General features: G+C 45.0%; 1 protein-coding gene across 1 annotated transcript; it reads right to left on the bottom strand.

Moving 5' to 3' along the window:
- Positions 1–806: 806 nt before the first annotated feature.
- Positions 807–25539, bottom strand: FBXO32 (F-box protein 32). Its single transcript, XM_052704034.1, has 9 exons — positions 25293–25539; positions 21645–21757; positions 19911–19960; positions 19122–19214; positions 12353–12446; positions 11317–11501; positions 7711–7893; positions 6485–6628; positions 807–5784 (listed from the first exon to the last, which is right to left on the bottom strand). The coding sequence occupies exons 1-9, from the start codon at positions 25406–25408 to the stop codon at positions 5695–5697; spliced, it is 1068 nt and encodes a 355-aa protein (XP_052559994.1). The 5' UTR covers positions 25409–25539; the 3' UTR covers positions 807–5694.

Genomic DNA, 25539 nt, shown 5'->3' on the forward strand with positions numbered 1-25539 from the left:
ATTACTTTCAAGGAATTTGAGTAGGAAGTGTATTTGAACTACAGCTGTCTCACTCCCTTGCTTAAGACTCTGGTGCCTTGCAGACTGTCCCCTGTTCTAACAGGGCTGCACACCTCTAACTACTCCAGAGACAGCATAACCACAAAGATAAGCACAACCACTCAAACACTTTAAACAACAGCAAAAGCATCTGCATTTTGTGCTTGTTTCCATAGCTGGTTTCCATGGAACAAGTCACCCTGCTCTTCCAAGATAACCTCTCCTGTTTCAGCCTGAGATGTATTTGCCTTTAAAAAAAATATGCTTTTAGTGTTATTTTCCACAGTTTACTGACAACTCCTTCAGTGGGCTCCTCACTTGCTTTCCCTCTGGCCAAGAACCTGGGTCCGAGTGTTGCAGTCCTGAATAACCAGATGTGATAACTGGGAAAAAAATAAAAATAAATCAAAGTCACTTGGATAACACAGATAGAAAAACACTTCCATAAGCCAGAAAGTGAAGCTATTGGATCAGTGCAAGCACTAGAGATTATTTTGGACCAAGTCACTCCTATGCTTTGATAACTTTGATAAGGGTGCAAATTCCAGAGCACTCACTTCAGGTGTGTGCTGGTTTGACTGGAAGAAAGCGCTCCATTCACTTCATTTTCCTTTGAGTTGCAATGAAGTAACAGCTCTGTCCTGGACATTCCCACGTACCTTCTGCCATGATAACCCAAGTTCTGGATGTTCCTGCTTGAAGTCATGAGAAGGTCAAGGCTGATAAGGTCAACAACTTGGAAGCAATAAGACAACCAACTCTGTGGATCACAATTGTTTGAACATTTATTGCAATTCAGTGTCAAAAAATGTTTTACAAAAAAATACGTTACTGTTTGCACAGAACAGCTGTAAAAATCAGTTGAACATGCAAGGGAAGAGGAAAAAAAGTGTGCAAATTTATATGGAAGGATTTTAACCACACAATAATATTAAACAAACATCTTACTATACAAGGGATGTCTTTCACTTCATATTATCTCTACTTAGAACTTTAAGGAAAAACAAAACAGAACACACTCTTCCATATATAAGTAGGTACTTATAATTACTGTAGATTAATTCCTAGACGAGCGCATTTGCCATTCAAATTAAAACACTTCCTTGGTAGCAGAATGTCAGTACTCTGCACCGCTGATGACAGCTAAAGACATGCAAGTTCCACCCTCACTTGCCCTTCCAGGAAGAGAAAAGGCAGTGCTTGGTCAACGGAGGGGAATCCCTCTGGTAGTCATGGTGTTCCTAGAGTAGACACTGCCTATGTCAAAGACGAGATGGATTTGTCCCCCCTAGAGCCAGATCCTGCAAAGCCCGTTTGGTACCAGTGAAATCACTGGAGGAAGACAGGGAATAAAGATCAGGCACTGGTAAAGAAATTCACACCCCGGCAGCCACGTGCTGCTGGATGTGTCAATGGCTGGTTGAGTCTGCAGAGCCTTTAACTAGCATCGTTACAAGCAGCACGAGCAGAACAGCGGTCTGCAGCCTTGTAACTGGCATTCTTCACCAACTCCACCAGCCACGACCTCTGCTGGGTCTGCATTTTGCTAACAGGCCAGCTCAGAAGACTGACATCTTATAATTCAAAGCTATTTCTTCTTGGCAAGGTGCTGCTCTGTGGGGAAGCTGCAAGGGTTTGTAAGAAGAACCCCAGAAGAAAATTCTGGTTCACTGTACCGAACAGCAGATAAGAGTGAAACAGCACGTCTGATTTATTAGCTACTTCACAGAACGTGAGTTGTTCCTGCTCTAAGGAAAATTTCAGCTGCTAAGAGCCAAGGAATTTTCTGGTCAGGAAAAGCTGGTGTAGTACCTGTGTATGTTCTACCAGGAGAGAGCTTTGCAAGAGTAACTGAAGTCAAACAAACGGGAACACAAACAGTTAAAAACCAGGGGCAAAGGAAAAGGATAGAAAAAGATGCTTCCATATACAGAAAGTGGCAGGGTGCAATTAAATGTTTACGTACAAAGCAGTGTCTTTAGAGCAATACAAGTTTTCCTAATCACTTTACACAAAGCAAAAGGATCTAGAAACTTTCACAATTAAAAAAAAAAACCCAAACAATATGAGGAGTTGCACACATTTTAGGATTAAACTTGACCATGCCATAGATAATATAAATGGCTTAAGGTATGTACAGCTGAAATGGTGCCTCTTGAAAAGAAAATCTGAATGCCTGCCCCTTCAGGAAGCCAGAACACAAAGATCTCCCCTGCACAGATCTGTTTTTCCTCTCCATGGTGCCACAGCTCTACACCATTACTCTGCTTAACCTCTGAAGATAAAGCATTTTCTTCTGCATACGCTGGGAGCAGAAAAAACCCCAAAAAGAGAAAAAGCCTCTTTTCACAGTATAAGAACCAATGCATTTCTAATGGGAACGCATCAACCAACTTGAAGCTGAGACACTGTTTGAAAAGAACATTCTATTTCCAAAATACAAGTAAAAGCCCGTTTCCTATTCACAATAGCTTTGCCAGAATTGTCCTAAAATAAAAAGGTCCTTTTTGTGTGTGAGAAGCAGCCTTACACCATCCAGCCTGGAGACCCGAGCTATCCCAGCTGGTTTTCCTGCCCTGCCATCCTAAGGCAAACAGATGCCTTTGCACTGCCAAAATACTGATCATTTTGTTTAAGCAGTTAGACTAAGGTATTGAATTCCCCACAATACTTCCCCGTACCAGCCACACGATAAACAATGAGTCTCCCAAGGAGATCACGTTCTGATTTGACAGCTGCTGGTGACTGAGGCCATAACTGAACCAGGCACATTCTGCTTCTTATTGTTCAGATTTCTTGTGCTGCACAGTGGTTGAATTGATTTTCTGCTGCTTGGAACACCAACAGCAATATCCCAGGACTTGGGATGAGCAATGTGCAAGTTGTATCAGGACTGATCTTCATCACTTTAAGATCTACACAGTGCTAAGAAAAAACACAAACTGAAATTAAATTTCACCAATAGGAGCCTCAGTTGCACATTAAGTAGTTCACAGGGCAGAGGACACAGCATAAACTCTTCACTCAAGACCAGAGAAAGGCTGATAGAGACAACAGGGAGAGCAAGTGTTCCTGGACCACAGCTAAAGGCTGGGATTTTCCATCTTGTTGGGCAGGCTGGATTTAAATCTGAGCTTAAAATCCACCCAGTGTGACCCAGATGCTTACAGTTGGTTAAGCATCATCTGATGAGTACGGCCTCAGACTGTACAGAAACCCCCAGCATCTCATGCCAACTCCGTCACAAGAGGTTGGCTTGCTATAGATGGCGGGGGGGGTCCGTAAATCAAACCAAACCACCCCCAGTCCAGAGCAGGTGGAAGGGTCATACATGTCCTCTAAGAAAAAGTAACAGCAAGTGTCTCCAAAGACAGTGTCAGTACGTCATTCACTTGCAAGTTCCTGTCCTTAATGTCCTCTTTCACAAAGCCAGATTTCATCCTCATCAACCCACTGACACCAATATGGGAACGAAAACAGAAACTGGCCTCCCTCACTCATAAGCATCCCCTCAAAACAAACACAAGTTCATTTTCCCCAAGGTAACAGCTTTTAAATCACTTTCAGTTGACATGAACATTATCACCATGCTTATTTTCACCAGCAACTGATGGAGAGAGCTTCAAAACAAATATAGTTCCCTATCCCATATTTTCTCCTCACCTCTAATGACGCCAAGCTCTAAGCCACAGCTACGAGCAGCACTGGATCACAGAACTCTCTAGAAGAGCAAAAATTTGGGCTTGCTGCAGGAAGGCAGGAGAACAGCAGTTTCGTAGCAGCATTTTCCTAGCTTCCTCCTTCCCAGGTTTCCTACCCTCTTCCCCACTGCTCCACCTAGAGGCACCATTTCTTCTCTTTTTGAGTCTCTTCCAGGGTATGCAAAGTGATTTAGTTTGCAAAAATGCAAATATTGACAATTTAAAATATAAACAGCTGCAGAAAAGTGTTAAAAGTCAGTTATAAAAATGTAAAAAAAAAAAAAAAAAAAAAAAAGAACAGAATATTTAACAGTAATTAACTCAAGTAGTTCTTCCTGAATTGTCCTGAGTACTCCTCTTCCTCACAATTCTTTGTACACGGACACGCAGAACCCACTATTATTTACCCTTCTGAGGTATCCTGCTTACATCACACAACAGAGAAAGTGCTATACAGGAAATCTTCTGGCAAATGGCAAAACTCTCCAATGCAGGTTTTCAAGTTGTTACATACAAGCTGGAATCTTCTAGCTCCACCACAGTGAAAAGTGGAGATCATGTCTGGAGTTTATCGACTTACTCAGTAGGACTGAGAATTTAGCTCTAGAGTAGCGTTAAAAGATCCCATGAACAGGTCAGCACTGGAAGATGAAGGGACTAGACTACGTCTTCTCCATTTTCCTCAGCACACAGAAGTAACCAAAGATGTTAAATGTCATGCTGGAAATCCCTTGCTTACCTCAGCCTTGACTGCAGCTTTTAGCAAAATGCTGACCAACTCCTGCTTTCTCATCATCCTGAACTCCAGTAGTATGAAATGAAGCAGGATGCTGCTAAGTCTTTCAATGAATAGGAAACCTCATCATTCCACAAGATTCAGTGGCCCTGTTCTCTTTACAAACAACCAGCTCTAAGATGATTTAATTCACTTGACAGCAGTCAGAATATAGAGCAGCATATATCTTGGAAAACAAGGAGGACATGGGCTTGAACCAAGTTCTAACCACATATGGGATTTCATCCAGTGCAATTAACCCAGTGGAGTTGATATGAATTTACCTTGCTAGATTAAAAACTCAATCCTTTGTTTCTCTATAATGGAACTTCCTCCCTTTTGGATAATCTTCATCCTTGTGGTTTCTCTTCCCTTTTACTCAATCTTTCATAAAACCAACAAATTAAGAGGACGGAGTAAAGTCTTAGGTATTTATATAGTGCCCATCGTCAAGGCATTCAAGCACTGAGTAGAGCAAGAAAACTAACATAAAGAGGTAAGCATTAATGTGAGAAAAGATGCTTACTGTCACAAACATTTCCCTTTAAATCATTGTACAAAATACAAAAGTTCACATTGTACACTGGACTTTTGTTTGAAAGGTACTCAATTTGTTAGAGGTAGAAAGTGGTATGGTGCGATTCTTTTGTAAGCAGACTAGAGTTCTATGTTAAGTCTTTCAGAATGTCTCCTTTTTTTAAAAAAAAAGTATTACTAAACTTGTCACAGGGATATTTTTCATAAATACTTTTAAAACATCATTTATAAATATGCATGCTAAATAAAACCAGATGGAGAAGCAGTCCAACAGTCCTAGCCTCATATTGCTTTCTCTCAATTATTAGAAATGAATCAAAAGAGTTCTCAATGGTTGTGGGGCAAATTCATTTTTAACTTTTAAAAACACAAATGAAGGTTTTGCCCTGTATCTTGTACTCTGATCATAAAAAAAGGGACTTTGTACAACATCTGCATTTATACATCAGTCCTATGGAAGTCTGTATTCCTTAAGTGCTGAGCATCAGTGAGCAATTTCACCTCTCATCTCCGAAAACCTCTTGTTCCTTGACTCAGGAGCTTCACACAAACATGAATATTTACACTATTTACAAACGGAGTGTCCAAGCTCAGTGGCATAAAGTGTCCTGTAAGAATCAATTAAGCTGTGGTGACTCAAGTTCAGAATCTGAACAGGTTGATAAAGTCTTGAGGTGAAAGAGAGGTGGAGCAGGTCTCCGGGTTGTTGGCTGTGCAAGGGTGATCAGTACCCTGGGAAAGGAGAAAACAACTCCATTTAGAGAGATTGCAGAAGGGGTTCCAGAACATCAGCCAGCTTAATGCTGCCACTCTGCCAGATGCCTTGCTTGCAAACAGAGCAGAGCCCAGAATAATATTTCTACTCTTGCCAAACCAGACGGCTCAGAACAGTGCTTCAGATTTTAGGGGCTACTGTCAAATCAAGGGAAATAAAGCCAGCAAAGATCCACCCCACTCTTTCAATCTCTTCTCTGAAGGATCAGAAGCCAGTGATCTGAGGATATGAGGATCTGACGATAGAGGATATGCTGTGGACATCAATGTAGTCGGAAACAGAATTGTGCTGTGGTCTGTCTGGTAGCCACTAGCTCTCACTCTAGCTAATCCCCCTGCCAAGACCTTCACTCACCTCCATGGAATGAGTGGCAGGAGTTGTGGGCAGCACCAGCATGATTTACTGCAGGTAGCCCTGTACTACATCCATCTGCCTCCCTTTGGGCCTCGAAGGCCACAATTTGTTCCATGTAGAGAAAATGGGAAAGTCTGAGCAAGGCAAAAGGGTCTCAATAGCTGAGGGAGAACCAAGATATTTCCTGTGCCTGCACACTAGGTTGTGCAGGCAAAGGAACTGCAGCACCTTTAGGCTGCTGCAATCAGAGGAAGCTCTGAATGCCCCTGTCCCAACCAAGGCAGTCCCACCACCACTTCATACCTTCCAAGAGAGGATGTGGCAGTGCCTGCACAGCTGCAGTGTGTCACCGTACTGCTCCTTCCGTGGGTAACACCTTATGAGTTTGAAGTACATCTTTTTCCAATCCAGCTGTCCCTTGTCAGATAGGATTAGCCGTTTGCGAATCTGGAAAAAAAAAAAAGAGGTGGTAATTGCAGAAGGTGAAAAAACCAAACACATTGTTTTCTCCATTCATGGTGTTCTCTTCTCCCTTGCATAAATTAAGCACCATCCTTGCTGGTCCCATAACGGTTTCTGTGTAACACCAGGGAAACTCCTGCTCTGAATGTCCAGCTGTAATAAACTTCCTGAGAGCAATGGCCTCACATAATACCATCAGCAGGGTATAGATTCATTTTATGAATACTACCATATGAAGCCTGGGAGCTATTTCTTTAGCCACCAACTGGCAGGAGTGCAAGCATAACTGCATTTAACAGTGTCAGACAATCAAGTCTGTGATTTGTCTTATCAGCCTGAGAGAGTTCTAGCTTTCTTCTTGGGTTCATTAGTTGCAGATATGGGATTTGAATGTACTTTTAAACAGAAATGACTTCCCCAGAACAACTTCCAAAGTCAGACCCCACCTCAGCAAATAAAACAAGTCAAGAAAGAAATCTGGCACACAGTCCCTGACATGCAGAGGCCTGGTATAAATGCCCCACACATCCATGCATAAACAGATCGGTGTGAGGGTTTTTTTCCATTAGTTTTTAATTTTAGAAGACCAAGAGATTACCAAAAGGCTGGTTTCCACATACTGTCCTGTCACTCACAAAACAGCTCAGAGGGGATTTCTTGCTCTAAAGGGCAGGAGAGTACAACTCATTGCTCACACACCACATCCACTGAGATTTCTCCAAGAGGGTGTCAGTCCCTGGGACACGGCAGTTAACGCCACAGTTGGGCTGCACGTTTTCACTGCACACGTGGGACAGACACAGCTATGACTTGCAGTTGTTACCACCTGGATTAGGGATGAAGAAGTTCACCCTATGACTAATTCCTCAGGCTCCTATTTCAAGGAATCATTGCTGTGGCATGCAAAAGCCTTTGCATAAATCATCTTTATGACCATTCTCATGCCAGCCTGTATTATCGGCTTGCAGCACAGCCCTCAGATCCAACATCTGAGCATCCCATCAACGTGCATTCACTCACTAACGGGTTACAACAGGCAACTGACAGCAATCTGCATCTCCTCATACCTGTCTGTCTGTGAAGTGGTACTGGCAGAGTTTCTTCCACAGCAGCCGGTCTTCGCTGAGCACTTGCAGGTCAGGAGCCACTTGACCAAGGCTCACCAGGTCCCTCCCATCACTCAGTCGCTGCATGATGTTCAGTTGTAAACACAATGGCAGGTCTGTGAAGGTAGTTCCTTTGAAGGCAGGCTGGAAAATATAAAATAAAATTGAGTTCAGGCAAGACTAAAACCCAAGCAATTCTACCTTGTAGTAATGTTACTACTTCAAGTATTGCTTTTTATGCAGGAAAAAAACTGTTTTGAAATGAAGAGACATTTCACCTTCTGCCCCAGAAAAGGATGTGAGATACTTTCAAGGAAGAGTACATTTATACGTATTACAGTAGTAGGCAGAAACAGAGTTACAGTCTATGCCTCTTCCTCTCTCATCCCTCTCACACCCACTCTGCCCCCAGAAATGCCACCACCAGCTTCCACAAGAGCAGGACACTGGAGAACACTGGCCACATCACGGTGTCAGGCATGACTATCCACATCTCTGCAAGACAAGAGATGTTGGCATTCATTCTCAGCTTCAGCCTTCTATCACCCACACTGCTGGGAACCTCATGTACTTCCAGCATGTGTTCTAGTTCATGCCGTCACAAGATCCCACTGTAACCACAGCAGTGGCTGATGAGTACCCACAGCAGGATTTTCCCTGTGTGGACTCCCAAGTCACTGCTGGCACGGCTCATCTTTCCTCTGTGAACATCTGCAGAACCTGCCTCTTTTCCAGCAGCCACAGTCCTGCAGGCTGCTCAGCCACACCAAAGCACATCCCAGAGAGCCAAAAGCCACCTTCACTTCCAGTCACTTTTGCCTGGTCTGCACAAGGTCTGGGACTATTTTGTAAGTCTGCATAGCAGCACGGCTCCAGAACAAACTGGTAACAAAGGATCAGCAGGTCCTGAACTCTGGAGCAAACCAGGCACCCATGGGAGCAAAGCCTCTGCAAAGACCTCAACGTGGGCTCTAGCTGCTCCGAAATCAACCCCAGCCTTAATAAGGCAAACATCAGCTTTGCAGATTGAGCCTCAAAGAAACAATGTTGAAGAGACGTGCCAAGTTTATCATTTACCCTGCACAGAGATGCTGCTATTTTTAAGCTGCAGTCGCATCACCCGCCTTACAATTGGCAGGGCCATTAACTGTTTCAAAAGAGAAGCACGAGGCCAGTCAGCAGCAGGGGAACGCTGCATGAGGCTGCTATGAATCACATGGTCCCATCTCCAGCCATCTAAAGGCATGTGAGACTTCCTGGGCACAAAGAGTACAACTGCACATAAACAGTTCCCACCTTCCCCTTGGTGCTCAGCCAGTGCTGCTTTCTGCTCCTCCCCCAGCCCAGGGGACCTGCGAGAATCAACGACTGAAACAAGACATTTCTGTCCAGCTCCTCCAGATAAGCTGAACTATCTTGGTCATCTCCAGAGGGTATCTGTTCCATAACCAACATAACTTTGACAGTGCCATGGTGAATTATTTCACTGATCGACACGAACAGTTGTTCCTCTGTTCACATCCCCCAGCAGCCTCACGCTCTCTACCTTACAGTCATTCTCCTCCCCAGAACCCAGCTCCTCTTCTGTTCCTCTCTCAGTAGCTGTCCCTTGAGACAAAAGGACATCTCCACTGCTACATGCTGAGGGTTAAACTGCAAGCACACTGCCTGGTTATGTGCAGACACTTGTTGGTGCTTTTGGAAATGAAAGAGGAGGCAGACAGCCAAGCTTCAGCACTCCTGAAGCTGATGAGTCTCTCATTTGCTATGCAGCAGGATCAGTGTCCCTGCCTGGTAATGCACACTGAGGTCATCCTTAGGGGCAGAAGGAATGTGCTGCAGCCTTGGATCACCTCTCACTGATTTCCCCTGCCACACTGTCTGTTGTACGCTCCTGCAGAGAGCCCACACAAGTTCCACTTGGGGCAAACTACACCCAGAGGCTCTTGGTTTAACAAGAGAAACAACAACAAGAACAAATAACCAAACTGAGGAACACACATCTTATTTCTGAGGAAGCCAGTGGGACTAAAGCAACTCCATACAGGTTTTCTGAGGCAGAGCCAGAGACTCATCTGCTGCTACTTTTCCCTCAGTACTCCTTTCCAGGACTTTTCAAACATTACTTTCTTTGGAAAAAGAACAGAGATTAGATCAGAGCAGATCGTTATGTTGTCACTTTCTGGACAGGCTTTTTTTTTTTTTTTTCTTAAACACAAGCAACTGACTGCAACAGAACTGGGCTTGCTCTTTCTTCCTCACCACTCAGCTGGTTTCATTCTAGCTTGACCTTAAGTCATCTTCCAGTGGTGTGCATTGTTTGGCTTTGCGAGCTCTATCTATTTTACTCTCTAAATCTATTTTACTTGTATTTCAGAGAACTATCTGCAAACTTGCACCAAATGTACAGAATAGGCAGCTCCATTCACCAGCTGTATTTTGATGCAGTTTTACTAAGATAGGCCAAGCTCTGAAATGCTTATGTGGGTTTTGAGAGTCAGTGAAGTAGAGAAAAAGCCATACTGTACTCCCACCCAAGTAGAGCAGCAGGAGGTAGGTGCTGACATACAGTGCATCAAGAAAAGCAGATGCCACGAAGGAGCCGAATGCAGCAGCGCCCAGGCACGGAGCAGCTCCCCATAGCAAGGCACCAACAGGGATGGACATGTTCCAGAGCAGAGCTGGGGCAGCCCACCATCACACAAGGCAGTGCTACTTTTGCAGCTCTTCAAACTCCCTGGGTCCTCCCAGAGTTCATTTTCTCCCATGTCCTGCTGCCTGTATCATTCTTTAACTGAAGGGCTGGAAATTACTTCCTGATCTTCCCAGGGAATACAGTCACATAGAATGATAAAAGCAGGACCTTTGCCCTATCCTTTAAGAACATCCAGTCAACCCATCAGGGAAACAAACTTTTTAAATTCCCTCAGGGCACACTTTGGTCTGCCCAAAGAAGAAATTCACCACACAGTTCTCTGGAGAAGGCTTTACAATGGGCACACGGATGAGGTCAGCACAGGAGGAAGCATTTAGCATTTCTGCAGGGTCAGCACCCATTCAAGGTGAAGTGGAAAGTTCAGATTTGTTTTACACACAAAGCCAGGTTAGAATCTTATCAAGTAATTCCCCCCATCTGCACAGACACTGTTGGAAAACCAGATGTTGTGAAAGCAGGACTTGTCTGGCTGGAACAGTCAGCTCCAGACTACTGGAAGAACCACTGATGTTTTTCAGCCAGGAAGCATGAAGTTATGCAGCTATTTGGAAATTTGCATTTATTTCAGATTAATTTATTTTGGATTAAACAAACCCAAAAGCCTCAACTATCTGATAAATAAGTTTTCAAGGCAATTTCTCAGATTGAGAAAGACTGAGTTGACTTTTCATACTGAGGCCTCATCTCTCAAGACTCTCAGGAGGGCAAGACCATCTTCTGCTCAGCTCAGCTAAAACAGAACCTCACAGCCAAAAAGAAGTACCATGGGATGCAGCCACCCAAATGAGAGCTACTACATGAGCTTTCATGAAGAAGCTGTATTATTTTTAGCATTCAGGATTCATGCTTACCCTGGTGATTTGAATGTTGTTCAGTTGCTGCTGCCAATGGAGAATAGTCTCCATCCTGTGCACCCACATGTTGATGTTTCCTACAAGGACAGACTTGCCGACCCGTTGAACCAAAGTGCAGAGGGACGTGTAGAGGGTCTGCAGCAACTCCCGTATTAGCCTGATGTTCTGCTGGTCTTCAAGGACTTTTGAAGAAAAGGAATGGTTTTAAGTGGAAAGCGGCCAAATCTCTTCCTGAATCTACATGTTTCTAAGGGAAAGTGAGCTCCATATTCACACCAGAGAGTCAGCCTATGATTCTTTTTCAGAGAAAAATGCTTAAACATTAGCTAAGCTCCGCAGGTTAGCAGATGGTAAGATTTTCCTATGATAAGCAGATGAGTTACCTGCCTTTTCTACAGCACTTCCCATTTTCAGGCTCTGGAAATCAATCAGCTTTCCCCTCTAACATTTGTGATGTTATCTGTATGCCTCTTCTCCACTTACCCCAGCTGAGGGGCAGGGAGACAGCTCAGGATATTTTGTTAGTGTGTGTACACACAGAGTGCTCTCCATTCCTTGGGCTCACTCAGAGCTGAAGGACTAGGAAGGGAAGCAGCCCACTTAACTGCAGTCCAGTCCTAAAGGAGTCACAGGGGGTGAGACAGCCCATAAGCTTTACTTTCCCCCAGAGGAGTGGAAGCATTTTGTACAGGAAATTGAAAACATGAAGCAAAAGAGACCCCCCAGGCTGGGGGGGGTAGGAACAGCTCTCTCTTCTGCTGTGAGAAATAGGGCTCAGTAGGTAGCAGAAGAGATGGTAGAGGGAGAAGGAAGAATTGCCTCCCAGGTATCTACTAAAATATGGACGCTCATTCCCACCCCCCCCCCACTCTGCAGAACTGAGAGAAAGTGGAACTACAGACTACAGAAAGCAGAAATGGTGTCCCCCACTTCCCCCACCCTGCACTGCCTATTCTTCAGGATGTGGTTCATGTTCGAGTTAATTTGATGTACTCAACTCCTCCTCCTCCCCCTCAGTGTTTCCATTTCTTACCTTTCTGCACCACTTTTTCCAAAATGTTCATGTAGTTTTTCTGGGCAATGCCACTCAGTGACGTCAGCTGAGACTTTGCTATCAGCTCCAACAGCTGTGGATAAAAATAGAAGTTGCAAGCCTTAGAGAGCAGAGATACCTTTCTAATCTTAACTCCTGGTCACATGACACAGCAAAACAGTCCAGACACTTGTTAGCTGCATGAAGAAAAGGTAGATGGAACAACAGAGCAAACTAACACATGGGGGAAAGAAAGCTAGATAAATAAATAAATCCACATCAGAAGGGGGGGGAACAGACAAAAAAAAAAAAAAAAAAGAGAGGTCTTTAACAATCTTCAGGAGAAAAACTTGATTTCATGGTTCAGAGATGCAGAGAAACCACAGCAGCTCAGACTGACAGCATCTATTCACACCAAGGAACAATGAATGGTAGACGTCACCGACCTTCAGTGGGGCATAAACAAGCAGTGTCATAAGGGAGCATGACTGAATGCCAGTTTGGATGGGGATATTATTGATGGGGCATTAATAAGAATCAGACTCCTCGATTTACGTCAAACTCCTTGGCTGCATGGCTTTTGTCAGAGTGCTGTCACCACAACGGAAAGGTTAAGAACTGTACTAAAAACAAAGCACCCCTCCCCAAACAAACCCTTATTCCCTCAAGATTTCCTCCTGTCCATGCAGCTTTTGCAGCCGCAACAATATCAAGTCATTCATCTCTCACTGTTTGTCCTGTTTACTCATTAGCCTCCTCTAATGAGAAAACTCACTTTTACTTTCGATTGCCATTTCCCATCACAGAGTGCCTGGCTTGTACACAGGCAGGATGCTGGATTTGGGTTGCAGTTGCTAAAGGAGCCATCTCCCACGGCAAAAATGCCCTCTCCTCCCTGGGCTCTGCTGGCACAAGAGCAGCCTGCAGTCATATTCTGCAGAACATGTGGTCTGTGATCTCCCAAGCTTTCCTCCCCCCCAGCATTATATAAATACACAGACTGTCCACACGGCATTCCATTTGTTTTGGATGTACACAGCCTTCTGTTTCAATTTAGAAGGGAAAGGAAAAACCTTTTATGCTACAAATCAATCAACACGTTACCGCATGACTAGCTTATTAATTCTTCATTATCTGGAGCTACGGTGTCCTATTGCTGGCACCACAGAGAGTACAGAGAAGGTGCAACTACTTGTGTCAAGTAACCAAGATGTTTTATGATAAGACTTGATAAGTCAGGAGCTGAACTGTTTGCCCTGTTATAAGAATGACAGGAATGCACCCATAAAGTTACCCACAGCTTGCCACAGAGCAGCACGCTCTGGGAGCGCAATTATTTCAGCCATTCACCCATTCTGCTCCTCTCAGGCACACATCCGCCAGTTTGGAGCAGTTGATCTATTCTTCCATTTAATTTCCAGGCCGACACCATCATCAGGTGGCTCTGAGTTTACATTCTATTAATATCTTGCACCTCACATGACTGAAAGAAAACAAAACAGAAAAAGACCTGCACAGACTTGAGAAGGGCAGGCTGCCTGCTCTCCTGGCTCATTTTGGAGAAGCGAGATGTAGGAGTGCTGGGTAGCATTTAGTGCACACAGCAAGAAGAGCCACCGACACCCCTCAGCAAAACGGAGACCTCAAAGACCTGATACTCTTAAATTAAAACATGCCAGGCTGCAAGACGACGGCAAAATCTTAGAGATCTTTCCCTAATTTCTTCATGTACCAAAGGAAGTAGAAAAAAAAACAGCGTTCCCAAATGAGCCTGCAGTACTCTGCTTACACTAACCCAGTAAGCCTTCAGGCCTGTGATTCTAACGATCAACTTGCCAGACTCCATCTGTACATTAGCCACACATGCACCCAGATCAGCTCTTCTGCGCACAAACAACTGCTGCCTCCAGACTGCACTGTTCGGGAACTGGCACACAGACAGCTTCCTCCAGGCTGGGCGTTAGCGATGTGCCCGCTGCTGAGCACACTAAAATATCCCCAGCGATAAGTATCACGTAATGCAATACTGTGAGAGCTCAAAGCCAGGGCCATTCTTTAGGAGGAACAAAGATAAAAATCTCGGTTCCCTGAAGAACACTAAATTGGCACAAAATTAAGCTAGCCAAACAAATACAAATTTGCCTTGTCTGCGTTTATCAAGGTTCAATTTCTGTTCAGTGAACCAGTTACAATGTCATGTGTCACTTTCCTCCCCCTGCAGCAATAAACACAGGATGAAATTCCATATGAAAACTATGTTGTGAATGTTTCTAGGACTACTCTACTCCCCCAGGACCACTGGCTGAAGCAACTGATCGGCCTTCCAAACCAAAAGACATTTTTATTCCTGTCTTCATATAATATATGTAAAGTAGGTAAGCGATAGGGTTGAATGAGGCTCGGAACCATCCGTGTCCCACAGACTCCAGTGCAATGAGGATCTTGTAGGGCTGGCATAAACCCAACCAAGCTCAGTTTCATTTTATATACTGACAAATTTGAGTCTACAGCATGATACAAATCAACAATGTCACTTGCATAATGCAGACTAAAAGCAGATTGATGAATTCAGATTAATGCTGAGTAGAGTAAAAAAGCTGGAAAGCTGCTAGCATGTGTTGTGATGCATGGAGCACTAAGCCCAGTCCACGCTCAGCTGAGACAGACAGATGGTAGGGGAGAGTGCAAAGGGAAAGGTTAAACGCAATTTTTAAAAGCCTGCTTTTCTAAAGCCAAGTAATTACATTCCAGCTGACTTTCATTGGAGCTGGGAATCTGTAGCACCTCCTGAAAACAGAGCTTTAGATCCCAGTTCACTCTTTCCAATTTTCTGAAGTTGAAAAAAAGTGACCTGGTAGCTTCTATAGAAATCCTTCCTGCTACCTGGCCTGTTGTGAATTGCTCTCAGGGATCTGCAACAGCCAAGAAGAGGCAAGAGATGCAGTGGGTTATTCCAGAACATCTGCCAAACTGGCAGGAAGCAGCAGCTTCTACAGCTGAGTGAAAACCTGCTCGCTTCCCCACACGGACAGGATGAAGTTCCTGCACAAATGCCATTGGCAGCAGCATTTCCACTGGAGCCAGAAGGGCATCAGCAGGTCTGCACTGCACTGAGGAGCGTAGAATCTCACCTCAAAAAGCACAATGCTTTGTAACAGTTAAATCACATGCCTCAAGTTCCTCAAGTGTAAGTCCACATCTGAGTGCCCCAAACTGCCCAAGCTACGAAGGAATGCATCCCACAGCAATCCCCCAGCAGCTCAGGGCTGGGGAGCTGGCTCCTCATGTTGGAACTGCGTGGAAAAACTTACTGCAATGAAAGTTTCCCCCTCATTCTTGCAGCCCTTCACTTTTCGTGGCTGAAATGTCACATTAGCTGTGAGCTGGAAGGTAGAGCAACAGCAGGGTGAGTTATAATGATCTACAGTGCAGGTGCTGACAGATCTCCATGAGGCAGCATTGAGCTGATACTCTTTCAGCGCAGCACAAATCCAGGACTCCTGGAGCTGAGCACTATAAAAACTGAAGAAATAAATTTTAGAGACTACTTTAGCAGGCTGCACGCTGTCTAGATCATGCTATGCCAGAAAAGCTCTACCATGCAGTTTACCCTGACCTAAGTTTTTATGATCAGAAACAGCACCTTCCCTTGAGACATCGCCACACACCCATCATATGACAAACCTTTCTGAAGGAAGCAGCCTGCAAAACCTCACTGTCATCTGAACAACGTGTTCCCAAAGGAGAACCAACAGCTTCTGGGCTGCTGGCACTTTTCTCTCTGCTTGTATTGCATATGCTTACAGGAACACTTTCAGTCTTTGTTAATTTTTTAAGAACAGAGAAACCAAGACTGCTTCAAGACAAAGCACGGCGTGGGTCCTCTGGATCAAAGAACCTTCCTTACTGGCTCTAAAAAGGGAATATTTTCCTTGTAAGGCGTAGGTAGATGCTATATAGCTCAAGCTGTCAGCCAGGACCTGGTCATGGCAGCAATACCTATGCTCAGCACTTCCAGCGCTGTATCAGCACTGTCAAGATGAGAACGACGTTGGAAGAAATGTCTTCTTCAGTTACATGAACTCAGTGGCCACACCTGATAATATACAATTATGAAAAAAATATTTGCTGTGCATTTTGATGCCCACGCTTCCACCTCACCTGGAGGTACCCATTTTGTAACAGATCACTGCACTGTTAGGAACTCTAAAAACTTAGTGTGGGAACATCTTAAGCAACAGGCATTTTTGTACAACAACAAAAATCAGCACCAAAACACTGCAGCACTTACATTTGGAGATATTTGTATACAAGTGCTTTGAAAAAGGCAAGGGCAGGTTGATGCTCAGGCCTGAAAGGCCACTTTGTTATCAGCAGTAATGCAGCTTATCTACAGAGAAAGTTTGGAGGAACCAGCAGATCTCAAGTCTGTAGCTGTTTACTTTCCCTCCTTCTCTGTGGACATCTTTACACTCTTCCCAAGCCTCCATCTCAACTCTCCTGCTTGGAGAGCATTTATTTGATGAAGTAAATACTGTGACAATGATCAGACACCCTGAGCAATGGGTGGAGCTAAAGAGAACAAGGAGAGGGAGGGAAGGGAAAAAAGTTTGCCTGCCAATACTCAAGACATTTTCCATGTGACAGATTGCTCATCTGTGTACTCTCAGAGGCCTGCAATTTGCAAAGGACCCACATCTAGGCAGAGCTTTTCATGAGCAGATTGGGCACAAAAGGCATTTTATAAGCTACTGTCCACTACAGACTTGGCCAATGCAATCCCTCACTTGAGAAGTCAGTTTTACATTTGACCAATGGTACCAGCTTCATTTTTTTTTTTTTTTAATTTAATTTTATTTTTTTTTTAAATCAGCCAAACTACAAGTCAACATCAATTAGAAAGCTTCATACTTCTCAGTAGAGGTGCATCCTTAAAACCACTTAGTTTTAAAAGCTCAGAGAGGTAATTTGTAGAAACAAGAATAAATACTGACTTCCATATAGAACACTACTAGATTGGACACACAGCAGGTCTGGTATGCTTTTATGAAGGTATCCTCAAAGCAAAAATAAAGGTCAGCCTGAGTGTCCCATCAGACTGCAACTTCAATGAAATTTGAGTTTAAAATATTTAATGGGCCTCCTGCCCAATGGTTGCAGGCTTGTGTGAAATCATTGTCATATTGGGCTACACAGTAGAACCCCAACCCAAAGCTGGACTTGGAAATATCAAAAGTTGATAGGGATTCATAAGAATCACTGACTCCAATTCCTTAGTAGTGATCTCTGTGGAGTTTTTTATAGTCATGAGGTACAAAATCTGCCAAAGTGATCCTTGGAGTACCAAATACTTGCTAAAGGAGGAACAATAAAACTTGTGGGTTACTGCCTTGGCACAAATTGTTTCTTCCAAATAACTGCCCTGAAATTGACATGGTGGCATATTTATCCAGTAGCAAAAAACAGAGGGCATCTGTTCTGGCAGGCACCTTCTCTGTGCAATCAGGAAAACAAGTTGTCCCAAGACAGCAGAACTAAGAAAGCCCGAATTTCTATGAACTTGTCTCCTGCTTTGCCTCTATGATCCCCACCACCGCCTCTATGACACTTTGCCCGAGCAATCACCCTTGTCCTGCATGGTGGGTGAGTAATCACTTCCCAATGCCAATGCTCCTCCCAGGGTGACCGGGCTTTTCAAGGGCTCCCAGTCACCTACACCACAGGTGAACCTGCTTCCTTACTGACTTCTTATGACACTTGACTCAAAAGGAAAGCAATACCACTGATGCTTGCTTCATAACCTAAAACCTAGACAGCTGGTGTCTCACCAGTGATTAACGGCTGATGAAATGTGAAAAGGAGCTGTTTATAAACAGCCTCAGGCTAATAACAGCTTTTCTTTTTTTTTTTTTTTAAGCTTATTGAATTCCAAGCCTTGACAAGCATTCAGAAATTTGAGATCAATTTGCAGATCACATGTGCATAAACAGTCTGCAGACCCTGGGACAGCAGATACCCCAGAACATCACCGCTTCTTGGTCACCTGAGGGAAATGAGAAGCCCTGATCCATTACACAAAGCCAGCAGCACATAGGGAACCTGGGACCAATGACTCCTACCGACTGAAAGCATAGGGGTAAATGAAATGCTTCACCCACTGAAACTGCCACCAGACACACAAGATTAAGGGCATCCACGATCCTTGGCAGACAAGTTCAGATCAAGGACTCAAAAAGGTTCATCCCATTTTCTCATTCCCAAAACACTCAGCTCCCTAAAGTCTCTCCCTTATCACTTCACAGGAGGCAAACCCTCCAGCACTGATGCTTGCAGCTATTTTAGCCCCTTGCATAAAAAGATGCCCCTACTTCTTCATGGCTCATGCTGACCCAGGCTCCTTCTGGGGTTATAGGAACATTTACAAGCAGAGCTTAAAACTCAGGAATTAGAAGCAATAGTTTTTCTGGTTGTCCAACATGATTTCCACACAGCTGAAATTACGTATTAACCGAAATTCTCAACTGTTCATCACAACCTAACTAAAAATAGAGTAGGAGTGCTAGGATAAGGACAGCCCATCAACACTATCATCACTATCCTCCTCCATCTTAAAAGATCTTACAGTGGGTTTTGGGGTTTATCCACACAATGTCTTCTCAATCACTTCACACAGCAAAGCCCAACATCCCCTACTCGCCCACCACTGAACTGGCACTCAGTTCAGAAGCCCCACCACCAACATGGAGATAAGCCCTGGCCTTGCACTCACCCTTACAACGTAATTGAATCGCCGGGAGTCCAGGATAGCACTGGAGAAGTCAAGTCTGTTGAAGGCTTCTCCCAAGGTGCAGTAACCATGGCGCTAAGGAAAAAAAACAGTCTGGGTCATGTTTTGACAGACAAGAATCCAGACAGCACCAGGAAGACGTGACCCAGAGCAACTTGATTTAGCAAGATCATGGGTACAAACCATGGGACTTGCTCACAAGCAGAGGAGGCAGGCCCATCTCCTGTGGAGCTGCACTTACTGACGTCAAGAATGGGCATGGTTCAACATAGGTTGTGGCATTTTCCCAAAACTGACTCAAGCTCTATTTGTGACCTTAGATAGCTCAGTTCCATTTCTCCAGAATTTACAAGGGAGAACAATTCTGACATTCCTAGGGCTCAACATATAGCACAAGTTTACAGAGGGTGGTTGCATACAGCCACTTCCCTCCATGAGCCCAAAGTCGTTGTGATGAATTCCAATGATTTTCCATATTAGGACTGAACTGGGTGAAAGCCAAGAACAGTATTATGGCTGGGTCTGCAAATGGCTTTTCTTTCAAACCAAGGGAAGCAAACAAGTCATATTTTAAACACCCGTACAGAGTCTTGCACAGCGAGCCCTGGCTCCCTGATTGGGGTTTAAAATCATTACTGCAATTCCAACCACAAGCCAGATCGTTCACTTATCTCTTAATAGTTTCTGCTGATTTATATCAGCACACTATCTTCCACTGTGTGGAAAAAACAGTATAAAAAGGGAACAAATATGAACTACAGAGGCACTCACCTCTTTTGTGCTCCCCTTGTGAACATAGATCCACTTTTCTTGATGAAAATCTGTTTAGACAAAGATATTTTGCTCAGTTAATCTTCCACTCTACAGCAGGCTGGATCTCTGTTCTGCTAACAACACTTGCTGCCCTTTTATCACAAATCAAGTTATTTTGTATTTATACCAATGAACTTGAAACCAAAACTTGCTGAGATGCTTTGTTTCCAAAGCCCTTCATTTGAGACAACATCCCTGATCCTTAAAAAGGGGTTATGTTTCAGTGACGCAGCTGAAGACTGTAAATGTTTAATCTGCCAGTCACAGATATACCACAGCACCTCCTCTTCTTTGGTACCAAACAGTAATCGTGGCTGACAGCCAGGTTTTGTTATTGATTTTATTAACTATTTATTACCTTGGATACAGGCTTGGGATTGAATGTCAAATTTGAAGTTGAGCAAAAATGTCATGAGACACCAGGCATGTGGGAGAGAGCTTTTAGCAGTGAGGTCAGACTGAAAGGAACATACTTTGCTTGTGGCTAACTCGCTAAAAGAGAAAAACCTCTTTGGGTCCAAAATTTTCCTACTTCTAATTGTCCCTCCCTTCCTTCAAAAGGAGGAATTGCCCCCAAAATAACTTTCCTATATCCACCACAAGCTGTTACTCGTTTGCAGAGAAATTCTTACTGTGACAGCAGTTGTACCACTCAGTCCTTTCCCCACGCCATTCTTAAACAGGCTCTTAGCCCTTTTTTTTAACCACACACTAGCAATTCATCAGCTGCATAAATCAGAAATCCTCTCCATCCTGCAAAACTTTCCCTTCAAGGATTCCAGGAGAACAATGTCTCATTCCCCACCTAAGGGCACAGGGATGTAAGTCTGTAGTACTAAGATTCCAGGTACAAAGCCAGCCTCAGCAACAGGCACGCAGATCCTGAATCAGGCCCTTCTTAAATGAGTAGGTCACAACAGAATTCAGCCAATGGTTACATTTGTTTATTCACAGAAAACTGAATGCACAGAGGGGCCAGATTTTGGCATGTTTCTGAAATCCTGGGGGATGCATAGTGAGCTAATACTAGTGTGGGAATGGTAACTCATTTCCTCTGTGTATGTTTACATTTGCAGCCTTTGCTAACTCTAGTACCTATCTTGCAATCAGACGAATGCAGACCTTGCTGTCCCCACAGCATCCCCACATCCTCCCCAAGGATGACATCTGAGACCTCTACTGCTCAATGCATGCACAAAAAGATTTCAAGCCTCTCATTGTTTTGAGCAAGCTGAAGTCTTATTTCATTTTTTTCATGCACTCCATGCAAAGAGATATATCAAAGCACACATTCAGGCTTATAGCCTCCAGTAACATAGATTAGTACTCAACATGCATATGGAAAGGAGAATAAATTTAGTCTGTTGTGCACAAGAAAGTCTGCAGGGGGAAAAAAGCTGGAACTGGTTCATTTGAATGTACCATAGGAAAAAATTACCCTCCTTCTGACAAATACAAGTGACAAAAACTTGAACACAACAAGCATAACTCCTCAGAGCAGGGATTACTAACAGAAGCATAAATCTTCACATTAAACTGAATCCAAGTTCTCTTCTTAGGTCAAACATGGGCGCAAAGCCCTTTAAGATAGTTTGGAAGACTTAAGCACTGCACAGAAAAAAATGGCTCTGAAGCATTTTCCATTCTCTTCCTGAAAAAAAGTTTTATTAAAAAAATGCCCAGACATCTTACACTGAATCTTGGCTTTGTTATTCAGTAGGTCTTTTTTCCTCTTCTTGGCAGCAACATCATAGTTAAGGCTGTTGAAGAGATTCTCTTTGTTGTGATCTTCCTTCTTACAAAAGCTGTGAATGACACAAAGCAAGGATTCTGTTTATTTCTGCAGTGTGCTGAATATTAGCTTTCCTTTAAGGCAAGAATACACAGGTTTTCATTACAAGCTCTAATGCTACTACTTTATATGCTGTTCTACACATAGGTTTTTGCATTCAACAGTATTATTGTTGACAATCTTCAGTGCCCCATCTAGTACTGGAGAAGATGAATGTAACAGACAGGAGTAGGGAGTGCACAGTAGTATTGGGATGCTGCTGGGCAGTATCCTTTTCACCCTTCAAGCTGTTTTATGCTTAATGGAGTTTTCTACTGTAGGTGGTAGATCCTTACAAGACAGACTTCTATACAAGCACATTTATTCATCTGGAATATACACATGAAATATTTACTAACAAAGTCTCATTTTATTTTCAAGCTTGCACAACAGTTCAGCCAAAACCCAGACCTGACTGGTGGTTTCCCACGTAGCAGTGTCTGTACAAATGAACAGCTAGGATCTCACACCCAATACTGTCCATCTTCGGTATTTGCTGAAGCTCTGCTTTAACTATATGATTAGCAAAGTGAGCTATAACCCCTTATTTTCTTCAGGCAATGAAAGACCAGGGACTGTCTGCATCGAGGTCATTGCATTCTGCAGACCTGCAAATCAGTAGATCCATGCAGCAGTGTGAAACCGAGAAGCCCTTGGCAGCTGCAGTACTGAGCCAGAACTGAAAGAGCTGCCAACTCTGCTCTAGCAGCATGCAAAGGATGGGAGATGGCTGCCTGCAGGCCTAAACCCAAAAGAGAAGTGTCCCTGAGGCAGCACCAGCCTGAGACTTCCCTGGAGGTCTGGGGGATGCTGCAACCTGTGCTTCTGTGCTGCTCACAGCACAGTGTGAGCTTCCTGTGCAGCAGCTGCAGGGACCCAGTGCTGCTTCCTCTGCAGATGTCATTTACATTTTCAGCTCTGAAATTGTTGTGAGCACCACAGACTCGCTCACACCTGATAGCTACTCAGCACGGGCTCCTGCAAAGCAACAAAACCTGAAGACCAAAGCCCCTTGCTTCCTTTCACTGCTTGGTCTGATTGCCAACCCAAGCCCACAGCCGCACCACCAGCACACACAGCAGAGAAGTGACCAAGGCTAATTGTTGGTTCCCAGAGTCAGAACAATCTAGATGTGAGAACAGAAGACCCGACTGCTCATTTCCCCAACCTGTGCTGCTTCACATTTGGGGACCAAAAGCAGACAACACAACAGACAAAGAAGCTTTGAGATGTTCAAACTCCTATTTTACCTAAGTTGCACAAAATAAGCAGTGGGCCAGATGGACATCCCCAGTGCAGCTGTAGAACTTTGCAGCCTAAAAGCACAAGAGGTGCTTTAAATTCTGCACATCAACAGCACACCCTTGACTGTTGACTTCCTACCGAATGACTGTAATCTGAAACCTTTGTAACAGCAGTGGATGAATTCCAGCACAGGAGAAAAATTATTCCCTTGTTTATGTATTGCCAGATTTTCAAATGGTTTTCTAAGACATCTTGACATGCTGAACAGTTGGGAATCAGGACCTGACGCTGCCAGGCCTGGTATGTCATCTCTGCGCTTCTTAATGTGAAAAAAAAAAGTATGAACCCACACCAAACCTCAATATTCCCAATTCAATAGCCACTGCCAGGCAGGCATACTTCTACCACTTACAAAATAGAAGCTTTGAATACTAAGCTTGATTTAGAGTTTGTATAGAGGGGAGAAAGAGATAAAGAATCACCACATAACCTCCTTGCACAACAGGATGTCATCTGTCTCACAGCAATCCCTGTTTGCTCCAAGCCACGCCATCATGCACATTCCTCTTCCACCTCCCAGACCTGTGCCAACAAACACAGATCTCACCAGGCTCTGCTGGCAGCAAGATGGAACTCTGCATGAGGAGTTTGGTTTTGACAGGACCAATCTGGCCAGACTGCTCCACATCCATACTGCAAAGACTTCCCGCTGCAGCTTTACAGCGCTTCACCACCTCTGGATTTTTGGTTGTTTTGCAGTCAGATTAATTGTGGTTCTCATGAACCAGAGAAGATTTATGGCTTCAGACACATCGCACTTCCCCAGCTCGAGAACCAGGAAGCCTAAGGACATGTCTGCTTCTGGAGAAGGACAGAGGAATATCTCTAGAGCTTCTCAGCAAAGGTGGCAGCAAGCCAGGAGATTTTCAGGGACACTCCTTAAGGGCACATTCCCGAGGCCACAAGGCAGTGATTGTTTTAACATTTTCTTCACTACAAGCAGCATCAGGAATAAAAGGCTGCCACTGCCCAGCCTATTTCTAAATTACAGCATACCACTGAACAGCCACCCCCATCCTCACAGTGGCATTACAGAGAGCTTCACAGTTCTACTTCTGTAGGAGGCAAGCTCTGGGTGATGGCACAGCACAGCTCATGCAGGTATAGCATCAGGGAACTGAGCCACTCTCCTACACAACAGGCCCTGCTAATCCCCTCGCCCCCAGCATCAGCGCAGGCCAAACTGTGCTTTATGGATTTATTTACCACAATATAGACGCTGGCTGATGACTCATAGGTGATTTGCAGCACAGCATCATGTGATGAGCTCAAAAGCTTTGTGCTTCCAGCAGGGTTTTAAGATATGTACACAAGGGGGAGGAAGCGCTGGAAGCTCCAGGTGGGACTCAGCTGAGCCTCCACCCCAGGCTCAGCCCAGCTCTATGGGATTAAATTCAGCCGCAGGTCATCAGCCTTAACCCTGACCACTGGAATCAGGGAAGGATCTGGGTCTGTAACACCCTGACCTAACCTTCCTAGGCAAGGTTAGGAGCAGCACTGCCCACCACTCATCGGGAAAAAGATACCGAAAGAGAGGCAGGCAACCCTCCAGCACTGTTTCACCATCCCACATCACTGCTGCTTTGCATGGGGCCATATCACCTCTAAGACAGGTCACCGCAGGCTGCGGGAGAACCCGTAGAATTTTTGGAGGGGGTGAAGGGGTGCAGACAGGGGTCTTGTCAAGTGGAGGAGACGTTCCATATCACAAAGCTGGGTGCGCACTGCTTTATTTTATAGCCCGCACACCACGGGGTGCCGTTCCGAGTTCCGCGTGGGGGTCAGCGGGCTCCTTTCAGCCCGCCCGCGTTCAGAACGACCACAGCCCAGCAGCGAGACAAAACCGCCCCCCCGCGCCTCCTGTCCCTGATCCCAGACGGCTGCCTGCAGCCGGGTCAGAGCGCGGGGAGACTAAGAGGACATTTTTTCTCTCCCTAAACGTGACGGTTGAAGGACTCGCTCCCGTATATCTCCTGCTTTTCTGTCGCAGACACCGCTCCCCACTAACCCCCCTCCCCCCATCCCAAAGCCGCCGTCCATCTTAGCGCCGTCGCCCCCCGCCCCGTCCCCCCAAGGGCCGTAATGGCAGCGCGGCACCCCGCACTACGGCGCCCCCTTGCGGCGCACAGCGCTCCACGAGCCGAGACACGGAGAAACCGCACCGGGACCGGGCCCTAGCACCGGCACCGCGCCGCCGCCGCTACCTGCTGAGGTCGCCGACGAAACCGCCGCTCTTCTCATCGAGGAAGCGCGTCCAACCGTCGGCTGTCTTCACCCAGCTCTGCCCAGGGGAGCGCCAGTCCTGCCCGAGGAACGGCATGGCGGCGGCGGGCTAGGAGCGGTACTAAAACGGCGGAGCGGACCGGTGCGACGCGCGCCTCGGCGGCAGGGCTGTGGGCGCCGCGCCGCTCCGCGTTATTTATGGGCGGCGCGCGGAGTGTTGCCGGAAGC

Source organism: Tympanuchus pallidicinctus, unplaced genomic scaffold (genome assembly GCF_026119805.1).
Source record: "Tympanuchus pallidicinctus isolate F22 unplaced genomic scaffold, pur_lepc_1.0 scaffold5, whole genome shotgun sequence".
In the NCBI taxonomy this organism is placed as follows: domain Eukaryota; kingdom Metazoa; phylum Chordata; class Aves; order Galliformes; family Phasianidae; genus Tympanuchus; species Tympanuchus pallidicinctus.

Excerpts from the sequence above, each read along its gene's own strand:
- FBXO32 (XM_052704034.1), bottom strand. The coding sequence starts at position 25,408 with ATGCCGTTCCTCGGGCAGGACTGGCGCTCCCCTGGGCAGAGCTGGGTG. Across the intron at positions 11,502-12,352 it reads GGAAAAAGTGGTGCAGAAAG|TCCTTGAAGACCAGCAGAAC; the intron begins GTAAGAAATGGA and ends TTTCTTCAAAAG. Across the intron at positions 6,629-7,710 it reads ACCACTTCACAGACAGACAG|ATTCGCAAACGGCTAATCCT; the intron begins GTATGAGGAGAT and ends TTTTTTTTCCAG.